Source organism: Eumetopias jubatus, unplaced genomic scaffold (genome assembly GCF_037043125.1).
Source record: "Eumetopias jubatus isolate StellerSeaLion01/CBP00866 unplaced genomic scaffold, mEumJub1_p1.0 scaffold_4, whole genome shotgun sequence".
Lineage (NCBI taxonomy): Eukaryota > Metazoa > Chordata > Mammalia > Carnivora > Otariidae > Eumetopias > Eumetopias jubatus.
The window spans coordinates 79731770-79752647 of record NW_028274810.1 but is presented as its reverse complement, the minus strand read 5'-3'; the positions used below and the strand labels follow the sequence as shown (position 1 = coordinate 79752647).

Here is a 20878-nt window from a genome sequence, read left to right as displayed (position 1 = left end):
CTCACAACTCTGAGACAGGCATGAATGACGATCCTCATTTTATAGCTCTCGATGGGGGCTCTGAAAGGTGTGGTATTATTCATTCAACCTTTACTAGGCAACACTACATTCCAGGCTGCATGTCATGGAGTGAGGAGAGGGGTGTTTGCCTGGCTCAGTCCGTAGAGTGAGCAACTCCTGATCTCGGGGTTGTGAGTTCAAGCCCCCACGGTGGGTGTAGAGATTACTTAAAAATAAAATCCTTATGAATAAAAGAAAAAAAGATAAGAATACAAGGTAGAAGATAGAACACCATCTCAAGTATATGATCAGATATCATGACACTCCTCCCTATTGTTTAGGTGAACAAGACAGGAAGCCCCATGAGTCATTAAACAAGTAGAGGACATAAAGACCAAAAACGTCCAGTCCGCACCATTAGAAATTCTCGAAGGGCACAGTTTGTGGAGAAGCAGTTGAGATGAGGGATTGCAAGGGAGTTGAGCAGCTTGTCCCCATGGCGCTTTAGTGAACAGAACCTGGCGCTTTATGCAAGAGGCCCTAGAACAGTCTATAGTCTGTACAACTGTGGACTGAATTAACGAGATCAGAGACCTGTTCGCATGAAGTAAAACCATGTGTCCCTACCCCACGGTGTGGAACCAGGTGACAGGGCTGACACTGAGCATATCTCTCTCACAGATGCATAGGCTCTTACCCCCCCCAGGGAGGAGTTCCAAGCTAGCGGAGCAGAGTCCCAGCAGGAGCTGTAGCCGCAGGCCCTGGGGCCTGTTTCATTAAAACAGCGCTGAAGCTGATGGCTCAATGTTTGGGGCACAGGCATCTGGGTCAGGAGGCAACTCTCCACTGCAATCCCGTTAGCCAGGTCGAGGCTTAGCTTGCCCTGTGACAGCTATACCCACATGGGGAAAAAGTGACCCAGAGCTGAAGACCCAACTTCACTTTCTCCAGAGTGCTTTCTTTCCAGAGCCTGGGAAAGAAGCCAGTGGCTCCCTGGATACCTTTCATACTGCTTTTCTTATCCTCGGTGGTCAATGCCAACCCTCTTCTTCTGTCCCCCAAAAAGAATCTGGGAAAGCAAGAGGAGAGAAATATCTCGCCCTCCTTCCCAGCTCTCTTCTGCATGGGAAAGCCTGCCTGTCTAGGGCCCTGTTTAGAGGGCTCAGAAGGAGGGGCATTAGCCCTCACCGAGGACCCAAGGCTGCAAATCAAAGAGCTATAACCACAGGCACCATTTATGTAAACTCTCTTCACCTGCACTGAACCCAAACCACATGGAGAGTTAATGTGATTCACCGGAGTGGAGAGGTCAAGGAGGGACAACTGTAACAGCCTTTTTCTCTTGACTCAGGGGGGCTTCCTTAGGAGACAGGTTGCCTGAAAATATTAGACAGGCACTGACCTAAGAACGAGGACCCAATCTGGACGGCAAACCCTGCCTTCAGGCACTGAGATTTATTGAAACACTACATACATATTAAAACATCTTTATATACATTTTCCCCATTACAAGATTACAAATATACAAATTCAAAGTCAGCATCTTGTGTATTAGAAACAACTGTAGAAAACCTACACCCTAACTCCAGCAATAAAATTGGTGTTCCCTATCTGCCCATCACAAACTGGCTGCCCTCTCTGACCTGAACCCCAGTGCACCCCGAAACTGTCAAGTCCAGTTCCTGACAGTGAAACCACAGTATTCACATGGTATGTTTTTCCAAAGCAGCAGTGACACTCAGTTCTGGGGGGTGGAGGGGAGGATCTGTCTAGAATTCTGAGAGCCTCATGATTGTTCAGGGAAAATTGGGAGTGGGGGGCAATTCTCGTCAACAATATTTTGATTATAAACTCGATAGTGGTCTTCTCTCTAAATAAGCAATGAACTGTTGTCCTCTGGTCAGGGCAATGTAATAAACCCAGTTGAATGCAATAAATAATGGTTATATGTCTTGCAATGTAATAAACCCAGTTGAATGCAATAAATAATGGTTATATGTCTTTTTGTCAGGATGAGAAGGGAGGTCCTTGAGCAACTTTGTTTCACATTGAGAATTTAGTCCCAGGAGAGAGCTCTCTCTGTCCCATGGGATATAGAATATGGGAGACACCGGGTGTGTAGAACCCTTAATCTTCATCCTTGTAGTCCAGAAAATTAGGGCAAACGTCTTTCTGACTTGGGTACTGATTTGAGTCCTTACTATAAGTGAAGCAAATGTTAATCGGCAAGTTGAGGCTGCCTCGGGAAGAGGAATACAGGAAAACGGAAGGGGCAAGACAAATGTAACGGTCCATCTGTTGGTTCCAAGGTCCTCCAAGAAGGCTCTCTTTCACTGACTCCAGGTCATTGTGGGGCACATGTTAGGGTGTGAAGGATTCCTACTGGTACCGACATCGGCATTCCGTTTTCTGGAATTTTCCGTAATGCCACACTTTTTCATCCTCCTCCAACCAGCCCTTTCACAAAGAGCTATCAACCCAGGAGGCTGCTAGGATAAAGTGTCAAATGTATAATGGAGGAAGTGAGCCTTCACCCAAGCATCCATGAATTAATGTAAACACTGCAGAATTAAGATTAGTGGCCAACCCAGGAAATACTAGGAAAGGAAAAAGACATCCAGAGCGATGCAGTGGAAAGAACTGGAATCTCTGTCCGTAATCTTAATGCACTGATTATAAAGGGTAGGGGGGGAGAGGAGAGGTCATCCACGTGGGCATCAATTCCAATCTTCAACACCAGAAACTTCTCAAAGCAGTCTCAACATAGGTGCCAGCACCCTTGATATTAGCTTTCCAAGTATCTGAAGATGCTTTGCTTCAATCCTGAAATGCTATCATCTGTTTTGAGGCGCTTAGGTGATGGGGATGCCATTAAAGATGGAGCCCTTCTCCTTACCTAGAGAGCGGAGAAAGAGTCAGGACCAGCTCAGGACCCTCATACAAGTACTTACCTTCAATTAGCTCTTAAGGAACACATAGTTAAATCATGGATATTTAGGAAAAAGAGAAATACAAACTTTCCAGGAAAGTTTCAAAGCTGATTACCTACTGGAGGTAGCAGTCCTCTTGTACTTCATTGGGGAGTGTAAGATTAACACCCCAGCATAAGCCTTTAAGCCAGAAATATCTATATTTTTTATTTAAAAATCAATCAATCAATCTTGCCCTGGAGAGCCACCAAATCAATTCTCAAATTCCCTACCTGAGGCTTAGATGATTCTTTCGCTGCCTCAGCCTTAACAGGAGAAAGTGTATGGAAGACAAAGTTTCTTAAATTTCGGGGTGCACTGGGATTCAGGTCAGAGAGGGCAGCCAGTTTCTGAAGCACAGCTTTGGGCTGGTTTAGCAGTGAGCCTGTCTTCAGCTGAAGAGAGAAGAGTCGGTTGGCATCAGATCCCAAGCGCCAAGGGAAGAATGAGAAGTCAGTCCCGCCCTGCCTCCCCAGGCCTTGAGGGGACATATTCCTACCCCACTCAAGTAGAAAAGAAAGAGCAGAATCTTTTGACATCTACTTTCATTTCCTGCAGCCACCTCCCTCCGCTAATGACAGAGTACTCCCTTAGCCTGACCTGGGCCTATAGAACCTTGCAGATCATGACATCAGCCTAACCAAGTCCCCGACCAACCTGGTGTGCACTTTCCGGCCTGATGGCTTCAAAAGGATTTCTGAGTAAAGACTTTGGTTCTTGAACAACCACAGCAGTATTGGCTGAAAAGACAAGACAGAGAGGCTTGTTCTGGGCAAAGCTGGGTAGAATTACCTTTAAATCTAAACAAGCTAAGAAGCCTGTAACTAAACGAATAAACTAAAGCTTAAGAACTCGAATTATTTTATAATGGTGACTTGAAACTATAGTAAGGAGTGGCAGGAAGACAGACAACCAACTTGAACGCTGACAAATAGTTAACAGTAATAAGCAAAAACAAGCATGGTAAGAGTGCAGAATAGTGTTTTAGGAGCCTCATTCTGGAATTAGATATATCTGGGTTCAAAGTCTAGCTCTGACACAATCCTGGGCAACTAAATAAAGAAGCCAGAATTCCTACTCTGAGCTGCCTTAGAAGATAAAGTCAAACCAGCTACCTTATACTCACAAGTACAATGTCCACTACCCAATAGTCTAAGATCCAAAAACACTGTCCTTTCCCACCTCGGAGGGCCCTCTTTAAGACAATGTTAGACACAGGACCATGCCTAAGCCGCAACAGTCCCTAAGGCTGCAGTCGCTTCCAAGGCTCCAGCACGACCAGTCCAGGGGGCTGGACCCGGACGAAGGCCAAGAGCTCACCATTTTTCTGTAGTGCTTTGGCTGTAACCTTCTTGGCTAGCATCATAAACTGACTGTCTTCCCCAATGTCGTCTTCTTCAGCTGCAATTTTCCCCTGCTGTGCCTGAAAACAAAAATCAACATTAACGGAAGTCTACCGCGTCCCCAAATAGCATAGCCTGGATTGTGAAGCTAAGGTACCTGGGATATCATTTGCTTTCTTTTTTACAACCTTTGTTGCTATAGACAAAAAAAATGATATTGGACAGACAAACACGAAATGAACTGCTCATGATCTTCTCAAAGCACAAAAGAAAATTCAAGGATTAAAAGGGACAGCAATAATTTGCCCAAGATTTTGAAACTAGCCTGACCAGTGAGGTGAGTGGGTCCTCTCCTCATAAACTAGGGACAGAACAGAGGACGTTCTTACAGACTTCCTACCTGGTCCCGAAGCCACTGCTCTCGTTCAATTCGCTCCTTCCTCCAACGGGCTTCCGTCTCATCAAGCTGCTCTTCGATCTGATCATCATCAGAGTCTCTGTGGAACAAGTCCATCTGGGAAGCATCATCTAAAGCAAAGAGTCAAGGCTATCAGCATTCTGCAGTCTCCTGGGAGAAGGTGCCCGGACAGACACACGGAACTCATTGCTCATCATATACCAACACAAGCTTTCCCCACTCACTAACACAAAGTCACGGTTACGGCCAGGTCCTCCTCAACAGCCTGCTGCGGTTTTGATTTCCACTTGCCGTCTTAAACTGGACAAACACGGATGCCGTACCATTTTGTTTCCGAAAGCAATGACCAAGATACCTATGTTTTTCCATCGGAATTTCCTCATTCGGCCAGGACCGTCACTGTGCAGATCCCCATCAGCGAGGTACCTCTCTTGGTATAAACGTAGCTGTCGCTTATCATCATCCAACATCGTTTTCCTGCAGGAAAAGTACAGCATTCAAAACCGGGACCACTCTGGCTGGTCGTAGAAACACCCCATGACGCAGAAGGGCCTGTTGGGATACTGACATGTGTATTTTCTTGATTTGATTCTGCAGCTCCTCGTCAGAAGGAAGTGCTTCATCAATTTCGTCCTGTTCATATTCGTCAAGCTCTTCCCCATCATACTCATCTTCACTTCCCACATCACTCCCCGACACCTCTGCCTCATCCTCCAGGTATTTCTTCAATCTCCTAGAAAAGAATTGTAAAGATTAGAAATGCAACAATGAATACAAACATACAGACTATGGATGCAGTGAGAAAAGCAGAACATAGAGCCACTTAAATTTTAATAATACATTCTGAAGATACTTAAAGTCTATCATTTAATACACACTGTATGCCAATAACTGTGCTTTCCAGGCATCGTGGCATTATCTCAGGGGGGAAGACTATTATTCCCTTCAATTTACAGTTGAATGAAATGAGACTGAGAGAGTAAATAAATTACCCAAAGTCACACAACTAGGAGGTAGTAGAGCCTGGATTCTTTTTTTTTTTTTTTTAAACATTTATTTATTTATTTATTTATTTATTTATTTATTTGAGAGAGAGAGAGAGAATGAGAGATAGAAAGCATGAGAGGGAAGAGGGTCAGAGGGAGAAGCAGACTCCCCGCCGAACAGGGAGCCCGATGTGGGACTCGATCCCGGGACTCCAGGATCATGACCTGAGCCGAAGGCAGTCGCTTAACCAACTGAGCCACCCAGGCGCCCGAGCCTGGATTCTTTAAAGCCAGAATCCCAATCTCCTCTATACATTTGGGACATACCTGCGGGCAGGTTCAGATTATTCTGTTCTGTACTTAAGCTCACCAGTGCTGGGAGACAGATTAGAGATGGTATGGTATAAAGACATAATAGACTGGGATCCCTTACAGCCACCAGATCTTGACCCCCAAGTTAGAGGCATGACTGAGGCTCAGAGTTACTGATAAGTAAAACCACTACTAGTTTTTGTGACCTCGGTTCCTACTGAGAACAAATCTGCTGTCACTTTGGGCTCAAAGTCCTGTCATCTATGGTCATGAGTGGTAGAAGTTTGATGGCTTTCTGAAGGCTGATTTTTATCAAAGACTTATGTTATTTTTTTTTTTTAAGGATTTTACTTATTTATTTGACAGAGAGAGGGACAGCGAGAGAGGGGAACACAAGCAGGGGGAGTGGGAGAGGGAGAAGCAGGCTTCCTGCCGAGCAGGAAACAGATGTGGGGCTCGATCCCAGGACCCTGGGACCATGACCTGAGCCGAAGGCAGCCGCTTAACTGAGCCACCTCAGCACCCCAGACTTACGTTATTCTTTTAAAGCTGAGTTCCTCTAAATCCCAGGGTTCCTGAGGAATTCCTTCGGAGGGCTACTAGCCACTGAGTTCTCTAATCGTCCCATTAGCCCATTTGGAGCAGTTCAACTTTTAGCTGTCATTCTTTCTAAGATTTCATTTGGACAAAGGACTTTGCAGTTAAATAAGGTTTAAGAACCACTTCCTTAGAAAAATCTATAGATGACCCAAAGCTATAGGAGATAGTTAATCTGAAAGGTGACAAATTAGAACTCTAAACTTGATCTTAATAGAATGGAATGATGGGCTAGAGACAATAATACAAAGCTAGTAGGGATCAATATGATATCCTGTATGTGAATTCCAAAAGTCATCCACGTAAAATATAATATTGAATACCTATTAAAATGGTCTTTATAAAACTCTTAACATCACGGGAAAATGCTTATGGATATCCTGAGAAAAAAGCAAGACGCAAAAGTGTACATACAAAAAACAAACCAACCAACCTGCACAGATCTCAACTATATGAAAATATATGCATAAAAATGGTTATGGAGCAATCTACCATCCACACATTCATTAAATACTTGGATGGTGAACACAGATGACTTTTTATTTGTAGCTTTCTGTCTTCTTTTAAATATTCTAAAATAAATGGTTTACTTTCATGAGCAGAACAACGAAACATTAAAAAAAAAAAATGAACGGGAGGTCATATGCCCAACACTAGGATGAGGAAAACCTGAAATGACAGTAATTCATAGGAAAAAAGACCCTACTCCTAGACAAGGAATTTTTGTTGTCTACCAAATCCTCAGGATCTATAGTGACTCAGCCCTTACGATCTTTTACTTTACAAGCAGTGTGCATCCATATCATGGTTAGACCGTAACCCGCAGCGGGAGTCGGACCACACCTGAGGATAAAGAGAGTATCCAGGACGTGAGGAGTCAGAAAGCAACGTCATGTGAGAAACAGCTGAAGGAACTAGAGATATTTAGTATAGAACTCACTTAAGGGAGTACATAACCATCTTTGAACACTCAAGAGATACCATGTGAATGGGGTTTACTTCATCTGTGTTAACCACAAACAGCAACAGACCCAGCAGACAGGTAAAACGGGAGCAAGCGACAACTCAGCCGTTAGGAGAACTTTCTCTAGCAACGGAAGGAATGGACATAACACCTACATTTGCCTTTTCAACCTCTCAGACTGCTTCAGGAGCTCTTCCTCATCATCATCTTCATGGTCTTCCAGGGCCACATCTTCATTAGCAGAGTTACTGTGTTCATCCTGAAAAATCAGAATATCACACACAGAGTTAAGCAGAACAGAACGTGTCCTCAACAAAAACAGGATTTATAAACTTCTGCCCAAACATCTCATTCTAGGAAATGGCTTCGGATGACATGCCAAACTTAGAATTCTCAACAACTCAGACTAGGAAAAAGAGAGACAGCAGCAGCAACACCTGGAGTTCAGTTAGGATTACTCTGTTCCCTTCCAGCTCACCTCATCACTGTCAAACTCATTATCATTTGGGACAAGCCGAAAGTCTCCAAATTCCTCCTCTTCACCTTCTTCCCTAAAATGCAAATCAAGAAACCAATAAATAGGTTGTTGAAAGCAAACCACAAGGATTCAGCCAACTTAGGAACTGAAAATATTTTATTGGCCCCAACAATCTCTTTAAGAAACAGGAAACAAGATACTTGCCTTTAAAAAAAAATTTGTTTAATTGTGATAAAATACACATAAGGCACCACATCTCAGCTGGCCCGCCCAAGACCCCCTGAGCGCCAACCCTATTCCCCCGCGCGGTCCCATTTCCGCTCCAACAAGATGAAAGAAACTATTATGAACCAGGAGAAAGTCGCCAAACTACAAGCACAAGTGAAACTTGGTGGGAAAGGAACTGCTCGTCCAAAGAAGGTGGTTCATAGAACGGCTACATCAGATGATAAGAAACTTCAGTTCTCCTTAAAGAAGTTCGGGGTAAACAGTATCTCTGGTATTGAAGAAGTGACTGTATTCACAAACCCAGGAACAGTGATGCACTCTAACAACCCCGAAGTTCAGGCGTCGCTGGCAGCGAACTTTTGCCATCACAGGCCATGCTGAGGCAAAGCGCTGACAGAAATGCTACCAACTCGGTGCAGACAGTCTGACTAGTTGAAGAAGACTGGCTGAAGCTCTGCCCACACAATCTGTGGATGGAAAAGCACCACTTGCTACCGGAAAGGAGGATGATGATGATGAAGTTCCAGATCTTGTGGAGAATTTTGATGAAGTTTCCAAGAATGAAGCAAACTGAATTGAGTCAACTTCTAAAGAAGTTACTGGGAGCTGCTATTTTATATGACTGCTTTTTAAAATTTTGTTCATGGATCTGATAAAATCTAGAGCTCTAATATTTTTAAGCCCAAGCCCCTTGGACACTGCAGCTCTTTTCAGGTTTTGCTTATACACAATTCATTCTTTGCAGCTAATTAAGCTGAAGAAGCCTGGGAATAAAGTTTGAAACAAGGTAATAAAGTTCCTTCCCTAGGAAACAAACAAACAAACAAAAGACACATAACATAAGCACAACGCCCAGTGCAGAGCCCAAAGCGGGGTTTGATCTCAAGACCCTAAAATCATGACCTGAGCCGAAATCAAGAGACGGACGTTTGACTGAGCCACGCAGGTGCCCCAAACTCCATATCCTTTAAACAACAGTTCCCCACTCTTCCCTCCCCTCAGCTCCTGACAACTACCCTTCTACTTTCTGTCTCTATGAATTTAACTACTCTCAGTACCTCATCTAAGTGGAATCCTACAGTATTTGTATTTTGGGGACTGGCTTATTCCACCTAGCATAATGTCCTCAAGGTTCATTCATGTTGTTGCATGTGTCAGAATTTCCTTCCTTTTTAAGGATGACTAATCCATTTTGTGTGTGTGTGTGTGTGTGTGTGTGTGTGTGTGTGTGTGTGTGTGTCCACCACATTTTGTTTCTCCACTTGGGATGCTTCCATTTTTTAAAAAAGATTTTATTTCTTTATTTCACAGAGAGACACAGTGAGAGAGGGAACACAAGCAGGGGGAAGTGGGAGAGGGAGAAGCAGGTTTCCCGCTGAGCAGGGAGCCCGATGTGGGGCTCAATCCCAGGACCCCCGGACCATGACCTGAGCCGAAGGCAGATGCTTAACGACTGAGCCACCCAGGTGCCCTGGGATGCTTCCACTTTTTAATCATTATGAATAATGCTACGATGAACATGGGTATACAAATATCTGAGACCCTGTTTTCACTTCTTTTGTGAATATACTTGAAAGTGGAATTGCTGGATCATATTCTATTTTTAATTTTTTGAGACACTGCCCATCTGATTTCCACAGAAGCTTCAACATTTTACATTCCCACCAGCAGTGGATAAGGGTTCCAATTTCTCCATATCCTCACAAACACTTGTTATTTTGTGGGGGTTTTTTTATAGTAGCCATCCTAATGAGTGTGAGGTAGTATCTTACTGTGGTTTTGATTTGCATTTCTCTAATCATTAGTGTTGAACACTCTCATGTGCTTATTCTTGCCTTTTTATTCTTAATAATTATGAACATTTATTAAGCACCAAGAGTATACTGCAATGGTTGCTATGTAAAAACACAATTAACAACATAGTGTCCCTGCCATGGAGCTTACAATCTAAAATGAAATACAACAAGAATGCTGTAAGCCTACCTCAAAATTTCCTTAACTTAGAAATGGCTATTTTGGCAAGTGAGGCAAAATGGCCTATCATTTTAGGTACAATGTTAATAGGCTTTGAACATGATCCAAAGAATGTTTTACTTATACCCAGACATTTCCCCCAATAAGAGTAGGCTTGGTAAGAAAAAGAGCACTTAGAAATTGGGTAAGAACAATGAATTATTTCAAATTGCCTTGTAGGACTTTAAACAGAGAAATGCTTACTGGCCTGAGTTTTTCCACAGCTAGGGAAAACCCCATGAAAAATATCATTAACTCAACCAAACCTGTCTTCTATTCCACTTGCAACTTTTCGACTTTCTCCTCCTTTCCCACAGGTAAGGGCTCCAGTGACACCCCTAGCAGGGAAGAAAGTACTGTATCTAGACAAAACATCCTGAAGTTGTAGAGGGTTACCAAATCGAACTTCTAGGAAATATTAATTCCTATTTTAAAAGAGTGAGCAAAGACAGCAGTGGTGCATCTCGCTACAGGAGAGGCCTGGCCATGTAAGATACGTAAACAAAGCAGCTGAACGCAGTTCATGCACCTTCAAAGTGATTAAGAATATGGGTAAATAGTTGCTTTTCTGTCCCTTATTTCTGCTGTAGGGGGATTTGACAATTTAGCATCAAGATCCCAAATTGCAAAGCCTGTACTATTTTGCCTATATCCATAGTATAATATTTAATAAATACTTCCCAAGTTTTCCTTGCTGGTCACGTATTAGCTGACAAGAGCACACTGAAGGGATTTTGATTCTTACTGTCAAATGCAAAGACTGTTTTAAACATCTGAGTACATATAGTCTTAAACTATATATTATTTCCTTTTTTTATTTAAAAGATTTTATTTATTTATTTGTCAGAGAGAGAGAGAGAGCAAGAGCACAAGCAGGGGGAGTGGCAGGCAGAGGGACAAGCAGACTCCCCGCGGAGCAGGGAGCCTGATGTGGGACTCAATCCCAGGACCCCGGGATCATGACCTGAGCTGAAGGCAGATGCTTAACCAACTGAGCCACCCAGGTGTCCCTATATTGATTATTTTCAATCACTGATAATTCTTTGAATTTTTAGTGTTCTCTAAAAGAACACTAAATAGTAATTGGTTATAAGTTACCTGAAAAATGAAATAGAATTTAATTTACTCTGTAAAGTGCATGCACAAACTTTTAAAAAAATACATGCATACAAATATTTTAATTTGCCTTTTTTTTTTTTTAAGAGAAATGTTGTGTTTAATGGTAAGCTTAGCACACTTTTAACACCAGCCATGGCCTGAAGTCAAAGCAGCAGGGACAGGTAGGCAACCCCTGCAGAGTCTCACATGGCAAAGAGAATGAGGAAGGCGACCATCCCATAGAAAAACCCTTTGTCCTCAGACAGGGGAAAGCCCAGAATGGCACAGGAGAAGAGCTGCTGCTTGACAGACGGGTTCCTGGCACAGCCAATGATCAAGCTGCAAACACCATTCCAGAGCCAGCCCCTGAACCAGCCACACTAACTGTGGTAGCCCCAGCACCAATAATCGTGGCTGCTGGAGCGCCTGGGTGGTTTGGTCGGTTAAGTGTCTGCCTTTGGCTCAGGTCATGATCTCAGAGTCCTGTGATCGAGCCCTGCATCGGGTTCCCTGCTCACTGGGGAGCCTGCTTCTCCCTCTCCCTCTGCCCCACCTCCCCGCTTATTCTCCTCTTTCAAATAAATAAATAAAAATCCTTTAAACAAACAAACGTGGCTACTGCAGCAACATCCCAGGAGAGAACACTGGTCTGGAACTCTGTCAGGCCCCCTGGAGCAGGGAGCTGCTGTAGGAGGGCTGTTTAGATGGGATCCTGGCCTACTCAAGGAGGCAGACACAGGCCTGACTGGAGCCTTGGTACAACAGCGGATCAGAGCCAGAGGAATGAGCAGTGCCCGGTGCTCTGCACTGTCTGCCCCCCAGCTTTAGCTCTAGGTCTCTATTCTTGCCATTTTTGTTTTGTTTTAAAGATTTTATTTATTTATTTGAGAGAGAGAGAAAAAGCACGAATGGGGGGAGGGGCAAAGGGAGAGAAAGAAGCAGACTCCCTGCTGAGCAGGGAGCCCAACTCGGGGCCCGATCCCAGGACCCTGAGATCATGACCTGAGCCCAAGTCAGATGTTTAACCGACTGAGTCACCCAGGCGCTCCATATTCTTGCTTTCTTTAACCCTGTTCTCCACCAACCAAAGGAAAGAACTGTAATTTCCTTACTTTGCAAATGAGACTCAAACGTACTGCAAGACTCTCAGACAGGATAGGAAGCCCCTAAGATGGTTCCTTATTGCTGACTTCAGGATTTTATCAGAAGACTGGGCCTTCTTACGTTCCCCCCAATCACTGAGACTCACCTGTCTGTGGGGAAAGAACCTGAGCAAAGAGCAAGTGCTTCTTCCATTGGATCCCCCAAGCTGCTCTCCTTCTCCTGCTTATTTAACTCTGATGGAATCAGAGTAGAGGCATCTATATCACAACAAAGAGAAAGATTTGTCACCAAGAAATAACAGCTCTGTCCTCTTTCCCCAGCTCAATACAGTTCTAAGGTAAGCTTGCCAAAAAGATCCATTCATTCAACAAATCCTTATTTGGTGCTTACTATGTGCCAGGCACAAGTGATACGGTAGTGAACAAAACAAAAATCCCAGCTCACATAGAGCTGACATTCTAGCATCGGGGAGAATAGAACACGCAGGTGGAAACAAGTAGGCATTTATATGAAATTAACTATACTCCAACACTCTTCTAAGCTTTGCATGCATAGTAACCATAAATGAGAAATCGCATGGCAAAAGCTGAAGCTTAAGTTGACATTTACCACCTTAAGAAAGTAAGGGCTCCAAATGTCAGGAAGCTAAGAATTCAACCTATACACAATAATCCAGCACAGCCCTGTTTTCTATGAACTTTTCACCCAATGGTAACAGGCTTCTTTTCAAGGACACTGACTTAAGATATTTGGCTGTGGTGAGCCTGATATTCTCTGCTGGCTATTTACCCTGAGAAGTGAATTTTCCTGAACAAAGATTCAGAAGTTCTTCCAGGTTCTCTTTCTTGTCATTCTTCCTGGGCTGAGTTTTTTCGTTTTGAGATGTGAACTTTCCAGTACACAGATCCAATAGCTCATCCATGTTAGCATCCATGGCATTCTCATCCATACTGGCCAATGGCAAGCCAGGCTGCAAAGCCTGGTACTGATTCCTATGGTTTCTAACGTTTAAGAACCTACAAACACAATGAAGAATATAAGAAATTCTCTAGGGGAAAAAACAAAGTAGTAGGTAAAAAAATCTAAAGAGGATTTTTTTTTTTAAGAAGCGGGGAGGGGCAGAGGGAGAGAGAGAGTCTTAGGCAGGCTCCATGCCCAGCCCAGAGCCCAAGGCAGGGCTTGATCTCACGACCCTGAGATCATGACCTGAGCCGAAATCAAGAGTAGGATGTTTAACCGACTGAGCCACCCAGGTGCCCCATGGGGAAAAAAAATTGGATGCTTCTAAAACCTAACTTAAAAAAGCTGAATCCTAGGGGTGCCTGGGTGGCTCAGTTGGTTAAGCATCTGCCTTCAGCTCAGGTTATGATCTCGGGATCCTGGGATTGAGCCCCATGTAGGGCTCCTTGCTCAGCAGGGAGTCTGCTTCTCCCCCTCTCTATGCCCCTCCCCATCGCTCATGTTCTTTCTCTCAAATAAATCTTAAAAAAAAAAAAATGCTGAATTCCAAACCAGAAGACTGTAGCCTTGTGATAATCTAAACAGGAAGGGAGTTTAATAAAAGAATAAATGCTATTTGAAAGGTAAAGGGGTAAAGGGTAATTTTTGGTTCAAACAGTGCCAGAGTAGAACTTGGTGTTATGTCCACGTAATGTGCCATGGATCTGTAAAGCAGAGATCGAAGGATCAGAATGCCAGCAAGGACTATTTACGTTTTATTTTCTGGAAGGCCTTTGTTCAAACTTGCAGAATGTAATACTAATGGTCTGTACACCTCTTTCTCAGAAGAGAAAGCACAGATGGAGCAACAGAAGCTCACTTTATTTTTAAACAAATTAAGCAGTACCCAGCACCATCCCACCCACAGAAACATAAAACTACCTACCCATCTGCATCCAACAGTTGGCTCTGAGTGTCATCTTCTAAACAAAACTGGAAGTCTCCGGCTCCTAGGAAAAGTGTCTTAGGCTCTGGGGAGGCGTTATACAGATCCTGGGAATCCTCTATGGGAAGTGAAGGCTCAGACAGCTTTCCTGAACTCTGGCACCAAAACAAAACCAAACAAAAACAAAACATTTTATAATTGTCATTCACTGTCATGACAACAACAGAAGTTGCTATTTGCAGGATTTTATCCATTCTCAGGCAATTACAGTTGAGGAGGACAATGCATAGTCAAGAGAGGAATAAAGAAAAACATCTTCAGGAAAGTAAGAACACCGAATGAGGCTTGTTTTTAATACACACAGGGGGTGGTTGCTTTAAACTGAACATACATAATGTGCTGGGAGTTGGTTGGCTTGGACACACTTAATTTAGCAGGGTGGGAAGTAAAAGGGGGAGATTAGAAAACAATTATCATCTTACCTTAGAAGCTGAGCTGACCAAACTGGCTCGAAATAGCCCAGGGGAAGGAGATCTGAAATCTCCTGCTGTAGGGAAAAAACTGGTCCCACGGCCTGTCTGTCTATTGCAAGGCTGATAGGATGGAATCGTGGAGCCAATCAGCTCAAAGCTGCTATTGTGGCTGCTCTCCTTTGTTAGCAATGAACATGAATCATCTTCATCTAAGGAAAGAGAAATAACTTTTAAGTACATGATTCTAGAAATGAGGTGGATCTGTTTAGGACAAAGAATTGAGAATGAAACTGTCAGGTAACATTCATAGGCAAACCTCTCAAGTTATATGTTCTAATACATGAAGTCGAAGGTAAATTATAGTACTAAGATAGCATTATACCATCGAGGTTTATCACTGAGCTAAGTGACACCTGGAAGTTCCCATCTTTCTCTCACCCTGCCTAACGCCTGTGATCACTCTCCCCATTATCCACTCACGTATACATCTTCCTTTCATCTACATATGACAGAAATGTTTCACAGTTCACTTAATCAACACACTACTAAGGACCTATTATATGTCCATGGTCAACTGTAAGGAAACCGTAAGTTTTCAAAAACAGAACCAAGAAAAATCTTCTAATTTGTAAATTCCTTTCAGAAGAATTTTCTAACTCATAAATTCCTTTCATTGCCACAGGGGAGACTGAGAAAAGTCTACTAGAGTTCCAAAAAATGGAATCTTACGGAATTGTAGTCCTGAAGTACCAAAGTTAGAGGAGCTAAGAAAAGTTCTGCGTGGGAGTTACTACTTACCCAGTTTGCTAGACCTTTTCCCTGAGATTTCATCTGTCTCTGATTTTTCTTCACTAGGAAAGTAACTACAAAATAAGAAGGTCAGTTGTTTTATCTGTTTCTGCTTTTTTTTTTTTTAAGACTTATTTTTTTGAGAGAGAGTGTGACCACACACTAGTGAGGGGAGGGGCAGAGGGAGAAGAGGGAAAGAATCCCAAGGAGACTCCCTGCTGAGCCTGGAGCCAGACACGGGGCTCCATCCCATGACCCATGAGATCACGACCTGAGCAGAAATCAAAAGTCGGACACTTAACAGACTGAGCCACCCAGGAGCCCATGTTTCTGCTTCTTATGAGAGGGGCAAACATAAGGGAATCTTATCTTTCCCTAGAGAGAATTACTTACCCCATCTTGGAAGAGTTGTCCTTAAATAGAAGTAAGGTCTCGGATGACAGAGGTTTGGGGACAGAGAGAAGACCAACTGACTTGCCAATGTTACTGCTGCCATCACTGTTGTCTTTCTCCATTTCTTTCTCGTCTTTGGTTTCCGTTTCTTCACTACTGAGAAGGAATTCTGCAATCTTCACCAATCATGCCGCCCCAGAACAAAAAAGTCCAAAAATTTAAAAGCAAATATGCTGTTAGCCTGATATATGGCTGCTTGGTGACAGGTCACATCTTAGATCTGAAAAGGTAAACCTAAAGGAAGCTTGGTCTAACCATTAGGAGCAACATAACTTTCCCTGACACTTCTAGAGCTCTTTTATACTTATTTTACCTTTTACCCTCCCCAACTTGCTACAAGATTGTCAAAGAAGACTGGATTATCATTTTATTGAGGCAATGAGAGGTTAAATAATTAGCCTGAGACTGAGGCACAATTAGTAGCCTCAGACCAAAAACAGACTGTGACACGCAGCCCAGTTCAGACATTCAGACTCCCTTCTTTCTTGACCCAGGGATAAACATGAGCCAACTCTTGCAGTGACTTCAGAGTTCCAACACGGGGGCTTTTCTTTTTCTTTTCTATTATTTTTTTGGTGGCTTTTTTCTTTTTCAAAATACCCAAAACCCTATCATCATCTGTCTTACCTAGGCAGAAAACAATACTGTGGAACAAGGGCAAGAGGCCCTTTTATAATTACCCTCCGCAGCAAAGAAAGAAACTCAGGAAAATCTCAGCTTGCCTGAGAACTTATTCCAGACCTCCACCTGATCAAGGTTAAGACTACTGTTCATTCTGAATAGAGAAAACTACATACACAACAAAGATAAAAGCATCTAAGGGGGCACCTGGGTGGCTCAGCTGGTTAAGCATCTGCCTTCGGCTCGGGTCATGATCCCAGGGTCCTGGGATCGAGCCCCGCATCGGGCTCCCTGCTTGGCGGGAAGCCTGCTTCTCCCTCTCCCACTCCCCCTGCTTGTGTTCCCTCTCTCACTCTGTCTCCCTGTGTCAAATAAATAAATAAAATCTTTAAAAAAAAAAAAAGCATCTATGAATACAAAGCTGTTTCCATTTTAGTCATATATTTCAATAAGTAGATTAACAGGTAGAGGCCAAGGCTAGGGCCCGTGAACGGCCAGTAGCCAAAGGCACTGATGGAACTGAATGCACTAGGACTATGGTACCTCGGAGCTACTTACGTCATCTCTGCCCCTAAAATCTCTTACATGATTGAACATGCTTACTCTACTCTTATTCAAATCTGATTTCCTCTTTCCTTACCCATCCTGACTGAGTAACAAAATTAAATAGTTGTCAGAACCTCCTGATTGCCTTCTTCCTCCTCTTCTTGCTCTAAATCTCCCTCTTCTCCATCTTCCTCCGACTCATCCGTCATTTCTTCCTCCTCTTCCTCTTCTTCAAATCCATCTTCATTATCTAACTTAAACAACGCCTGGCGCTTTTGGCGCTCCTCAAGCCTACGGAGTTTCATCGCTTCCTGTAGTTTGGCTTTCAGCACCTGAAGCTTTTCACCTGAACAGAAATGTGAAGAAATGCTGTAGACACAATGACCAACTACCTACTGCAATCATGGAAGCGTGCATTCCAGGCAACTCCAGAAGTGTTCTGGTCACATCCTCAAAGGAAAACCAGAGACCTTAGTACTCCAGGCTTTTGTTATCTTAACAAATAAGGATTATTACGAACTGAAGTATAAAAGAGAACTCTCATAGTGATGTTCTACACCCTGGGATAATATACTACACAGAGATTATAAAGTTATTAAAGAGGGCAAAAAAGGGGTGGAAAAGTAGGACTCTGAAAATCTCTGGCTCAGAAGCCATGAAGGACAACATTGATTATATTATTATTGTTTATTTATTTAAGAAGCAAAACTACATCTACTCATATATTACATATTTTTTTTAAAGATTTATTTATTTATTTGACAGAGAGAGACAGCGAGAGAGGAAACACAAGCAGGGCGAGTGGGAGAGGGAGAAGTAGGTTTCCCTCTGAGCAGGGAGCCCGATGCAGGGCTCAATCCCAGGACTCCGGGACCATGACCCCGAGCTGAAGGCAGACGTTCAACGACTGAGCCACCCAGGCACCCCAACATTGGTAATATTAAAGAATAAAAGAAACAACTCGGACTCGGCGGAGCGAGATGGCGGAGGAGTAGGAGACCTAGATTTCGTCTGGTCGCAGGAATTCAGCTGAATAGGGATCAAACCATTCTGAACACCTATGAACTCAACAGGAGATCGAAGAGGAGAGTAGCAACAACTCTGAACAGAGAAGCGACGACTTTCTGGAAGGTAGGACGTGCGGAGAAGTGAATCCAAGGCGATATTCGGGAGGATAGATGGTGGGGGAGGGGCCTCCGCGGGCCACTTCTGGCAAGTGCTAGAGCCGCGGAGCACAAAATCGGACCTTTTAGAAGTTGGCTCGGCTGAGGGATGTCGCTGCAGTGGCTAAGCAGGGGTTGGAATCCTCCCGGGACAGTGTGGTCTCAGGACCCTCAGGGTCACAGAAACACCGGGGGTGCCTGAGTGCGCCAGAGCTCCCAGGTATCGGAGCGGGGAAGCCGGCTGCAGAGACGGAGCCGAGGCGCGGGCTCTCAGCTCAGGGTGGCCATAAACTGTGATCTGCAGCCCAGTCGGGCCACTGCTTCTCCAGCAGGGACCCAACAAGCGGCAGAGCCGGGGAGACTCCCCTTCCTTCCCAGGGAGGAGCGGCGCAGGAACGCACCGCAGGGATCTGCTGGGTTTGGAGACTCCACACGGGGTCGGGTGCCAGAGATAGCAACGCTCGGTCACAGGCCGGGTGAGCACGGAGTGCGGCCGGAGACCAGGGAGACGGGGGAGTGACTGCTTTTCTCTGGGGGCACACTGAGGAGCGAGGCCCCGAGTTCTCAGCTCCTCCAGGTGGAGATTGGGAGGCCACCATTTTTGCCCTGGTCCTCCAAAGCTGTACCGAGAGCTTGCAGGGAACAAAAGCTCCTGAGAGCAAACCCGAGCAGCTTCCTTAGCCTGGACGGACAAGGGTGGGGCAATTCAGCCTCCGGCAAAGACATTTGGAAACCACAGCAACAGGGCCCTCCCCCAGAAGATCAGCACGAACAGCCAGCAAGCCAAGACCAAGTTTACCGATCAAGGAGAACGGGAGAACTCCAGCGCTAGGGGAATACCGCACATAGAATTCATGGCTTTTTTTTTACCATGATTCATTAGTTCCTCAAAGTTAATTTTTGTTAACTGTTTTTTTTAATTTTTCTTTTTCCCTTTTTCAACCAACATCTTATCAATCCCTTTTTAAAAAAAAAAACATGTTTTATTTTTCATTTTTAGAGTCATATTTTATCCCTTCATAGTAGTTACCCTTATTTTTGGCATATATATATAAGTTGTTCTCTCTTTAAAATTTTGAGATACAGTTTCTTCTAACAGATCAAAATATACCCTAAATCACTAGTGTATGGCTTTGTTCTAGTCTCCTGCCTGATCACATTCTCTCCCTTTTTCCTTTTTTTTTTTCTTAAATCTTCTTCTTTCTTTTTTCAAACAACTTCTTATCTTATCAAGTCCTTTTATAAAATCTTTTATAATTTTCATCTTTACAGTCATCTTCCATCCCTTCATTGTATCAACCCTTATTTTGTACATATATGTCTTTCTTCCTTTAAAATTTTAGGAGGCACTTTTTTCTAACAGACCAAAATACGCCCAAAATCTAGTGTGTGGCACTGATCTATGCACTCGCCTGATCATATTTGATCACATTCTGCTTTTTTTGTATTGTTCTGTTTTTGTTTTTATCTTTTTATCTTTTTTTTTTCTCTTTCTTTTTCCTTTCTTTCCCTTTCTTTTCCCCTGGTTTCAGGTCTTTTCTGATTTGTATACAGCATATTTGCTGGGGACGTTGTAAACCTGTTAGCATTTTGTTCTCTCATTCATCTATTCTCCTCTGGACAAAATGACAAGACGAAAAAAATCACCTCAGCAAAAAGAACAAGAGGTAGTACCGTCAGCCAGGGACCTACTCAATACGGACATTAGTACGATGTCGGACCTAGAGTTCAGAATCATGACTTTAAAGATACTAGCTGGGCTTGAAGAAAGCGTGGAAGTTATTAGAGAAACCCTTTCTGGAGAAATAAAAGAACTAAAATCTAACCAAGTCGAAATCAAAAAGGCTATTGATGAGGTGCAATCAAAAATGGGGGCACTAACTGCTAGGATAAATGAGGCAGAAGAGAGAATCAGTGATATAGAAGACCAAATGATGGAAAATAAAGAGGCTGAGAAAAAGAGAGAGAAACAACTACAGGATCACGAGGGCAGAATTCGAGAGATAAGTGATACGATAGATGAAACAACATTAGAATAATTGGGATCCCAGAAGAAGAAGAGAGAGAGAGAGGGGCAGAAGGTATATTGGAGCAAATAATAGCAGAGAACTTCCCTAATGTTGAGGAAGGAAACAGGCATCAAAATCCAGGAGGCACAGAGAACCCCTCTCAAAATCAATAGTAATAGGTCAACACCCTGACATCTAATAGTAAAACTTACGAGTCTCAGAGACAAAGAGAAAATCCTGAAAGCAGCTCGGAAGAAGAGATATGTAACCTACAATGGTAGAAACATTAGATTGGCAACAGACCTATCCACAGAGACCTGGCAAGCCAGAAAGGACTGGCAAGATATCTTCAGAGCACTAAACGAGAAAAATATGCAGCCAAGAATACTATATCCAGCTAGGCTGTCATTGAAAATAGAAGGAGAGATA

At 43.5% G+C, this 20878-nt stretch overlaps 1 protein-coding gene across 4 annotated transcripts in view; it reads right to left on the bottom strand.

Annotated features, from left to right (window-relative positions):
- Positions 1 to 1422: 1422 nt before the first annotated feature.
- CLSPN (claspin) overlaps positions 1423 to 20878 on the bottom strand; it is a 72355-nt gene continuing 52899 nt past the window's right edge. For 3 of the 4 annotated variants that reach the window (XM_028113593.2, XM_028113594.2, XM_088022503.1), the window contains 16 exons: positions 17412 to 17623; positions 16051 to 16226; positions 15667 to 15731; positions 14878 to 15077; positions 14396 to 14550; positions 13300 to 13526; positions 12656 to 12767; positions 8068 to 8140; positions 7745 to 7848; positions 5299 to 5463; positions 5086 to 5207; positions 4713 to 4840; positions 4290 to 4392; positions 3627 to 3709; positions 3203 to 3364; positions 1641 to 2896 (listed from right to left, as the gene is read on the bottom strand). In XM_028113593.2, the coding sequence (XP_027969394.2) occupies positions 2786 to 2896; positions 3203 to 3364; positions 3627 to 3709; positions 4290 to 4392; positions 4713 to 4840; positions 5086 to 5207; positions 5299 to 5463; positions 7745 to 7848; positions 8068 to 8140; positions 12656 to 12767; positions 13300 to 13526; positions 14396 to 14550; positions 14878 to 15077; positions 15667 to 15731; positions 16051 to 16226; positions 17412 to 17623 (2198 nt within the window). In that variant the 3' untranslated portion in view covers positions 1641 to 2785. The other variant, XM_028113595.2, reaches the window with a different exon arrangement.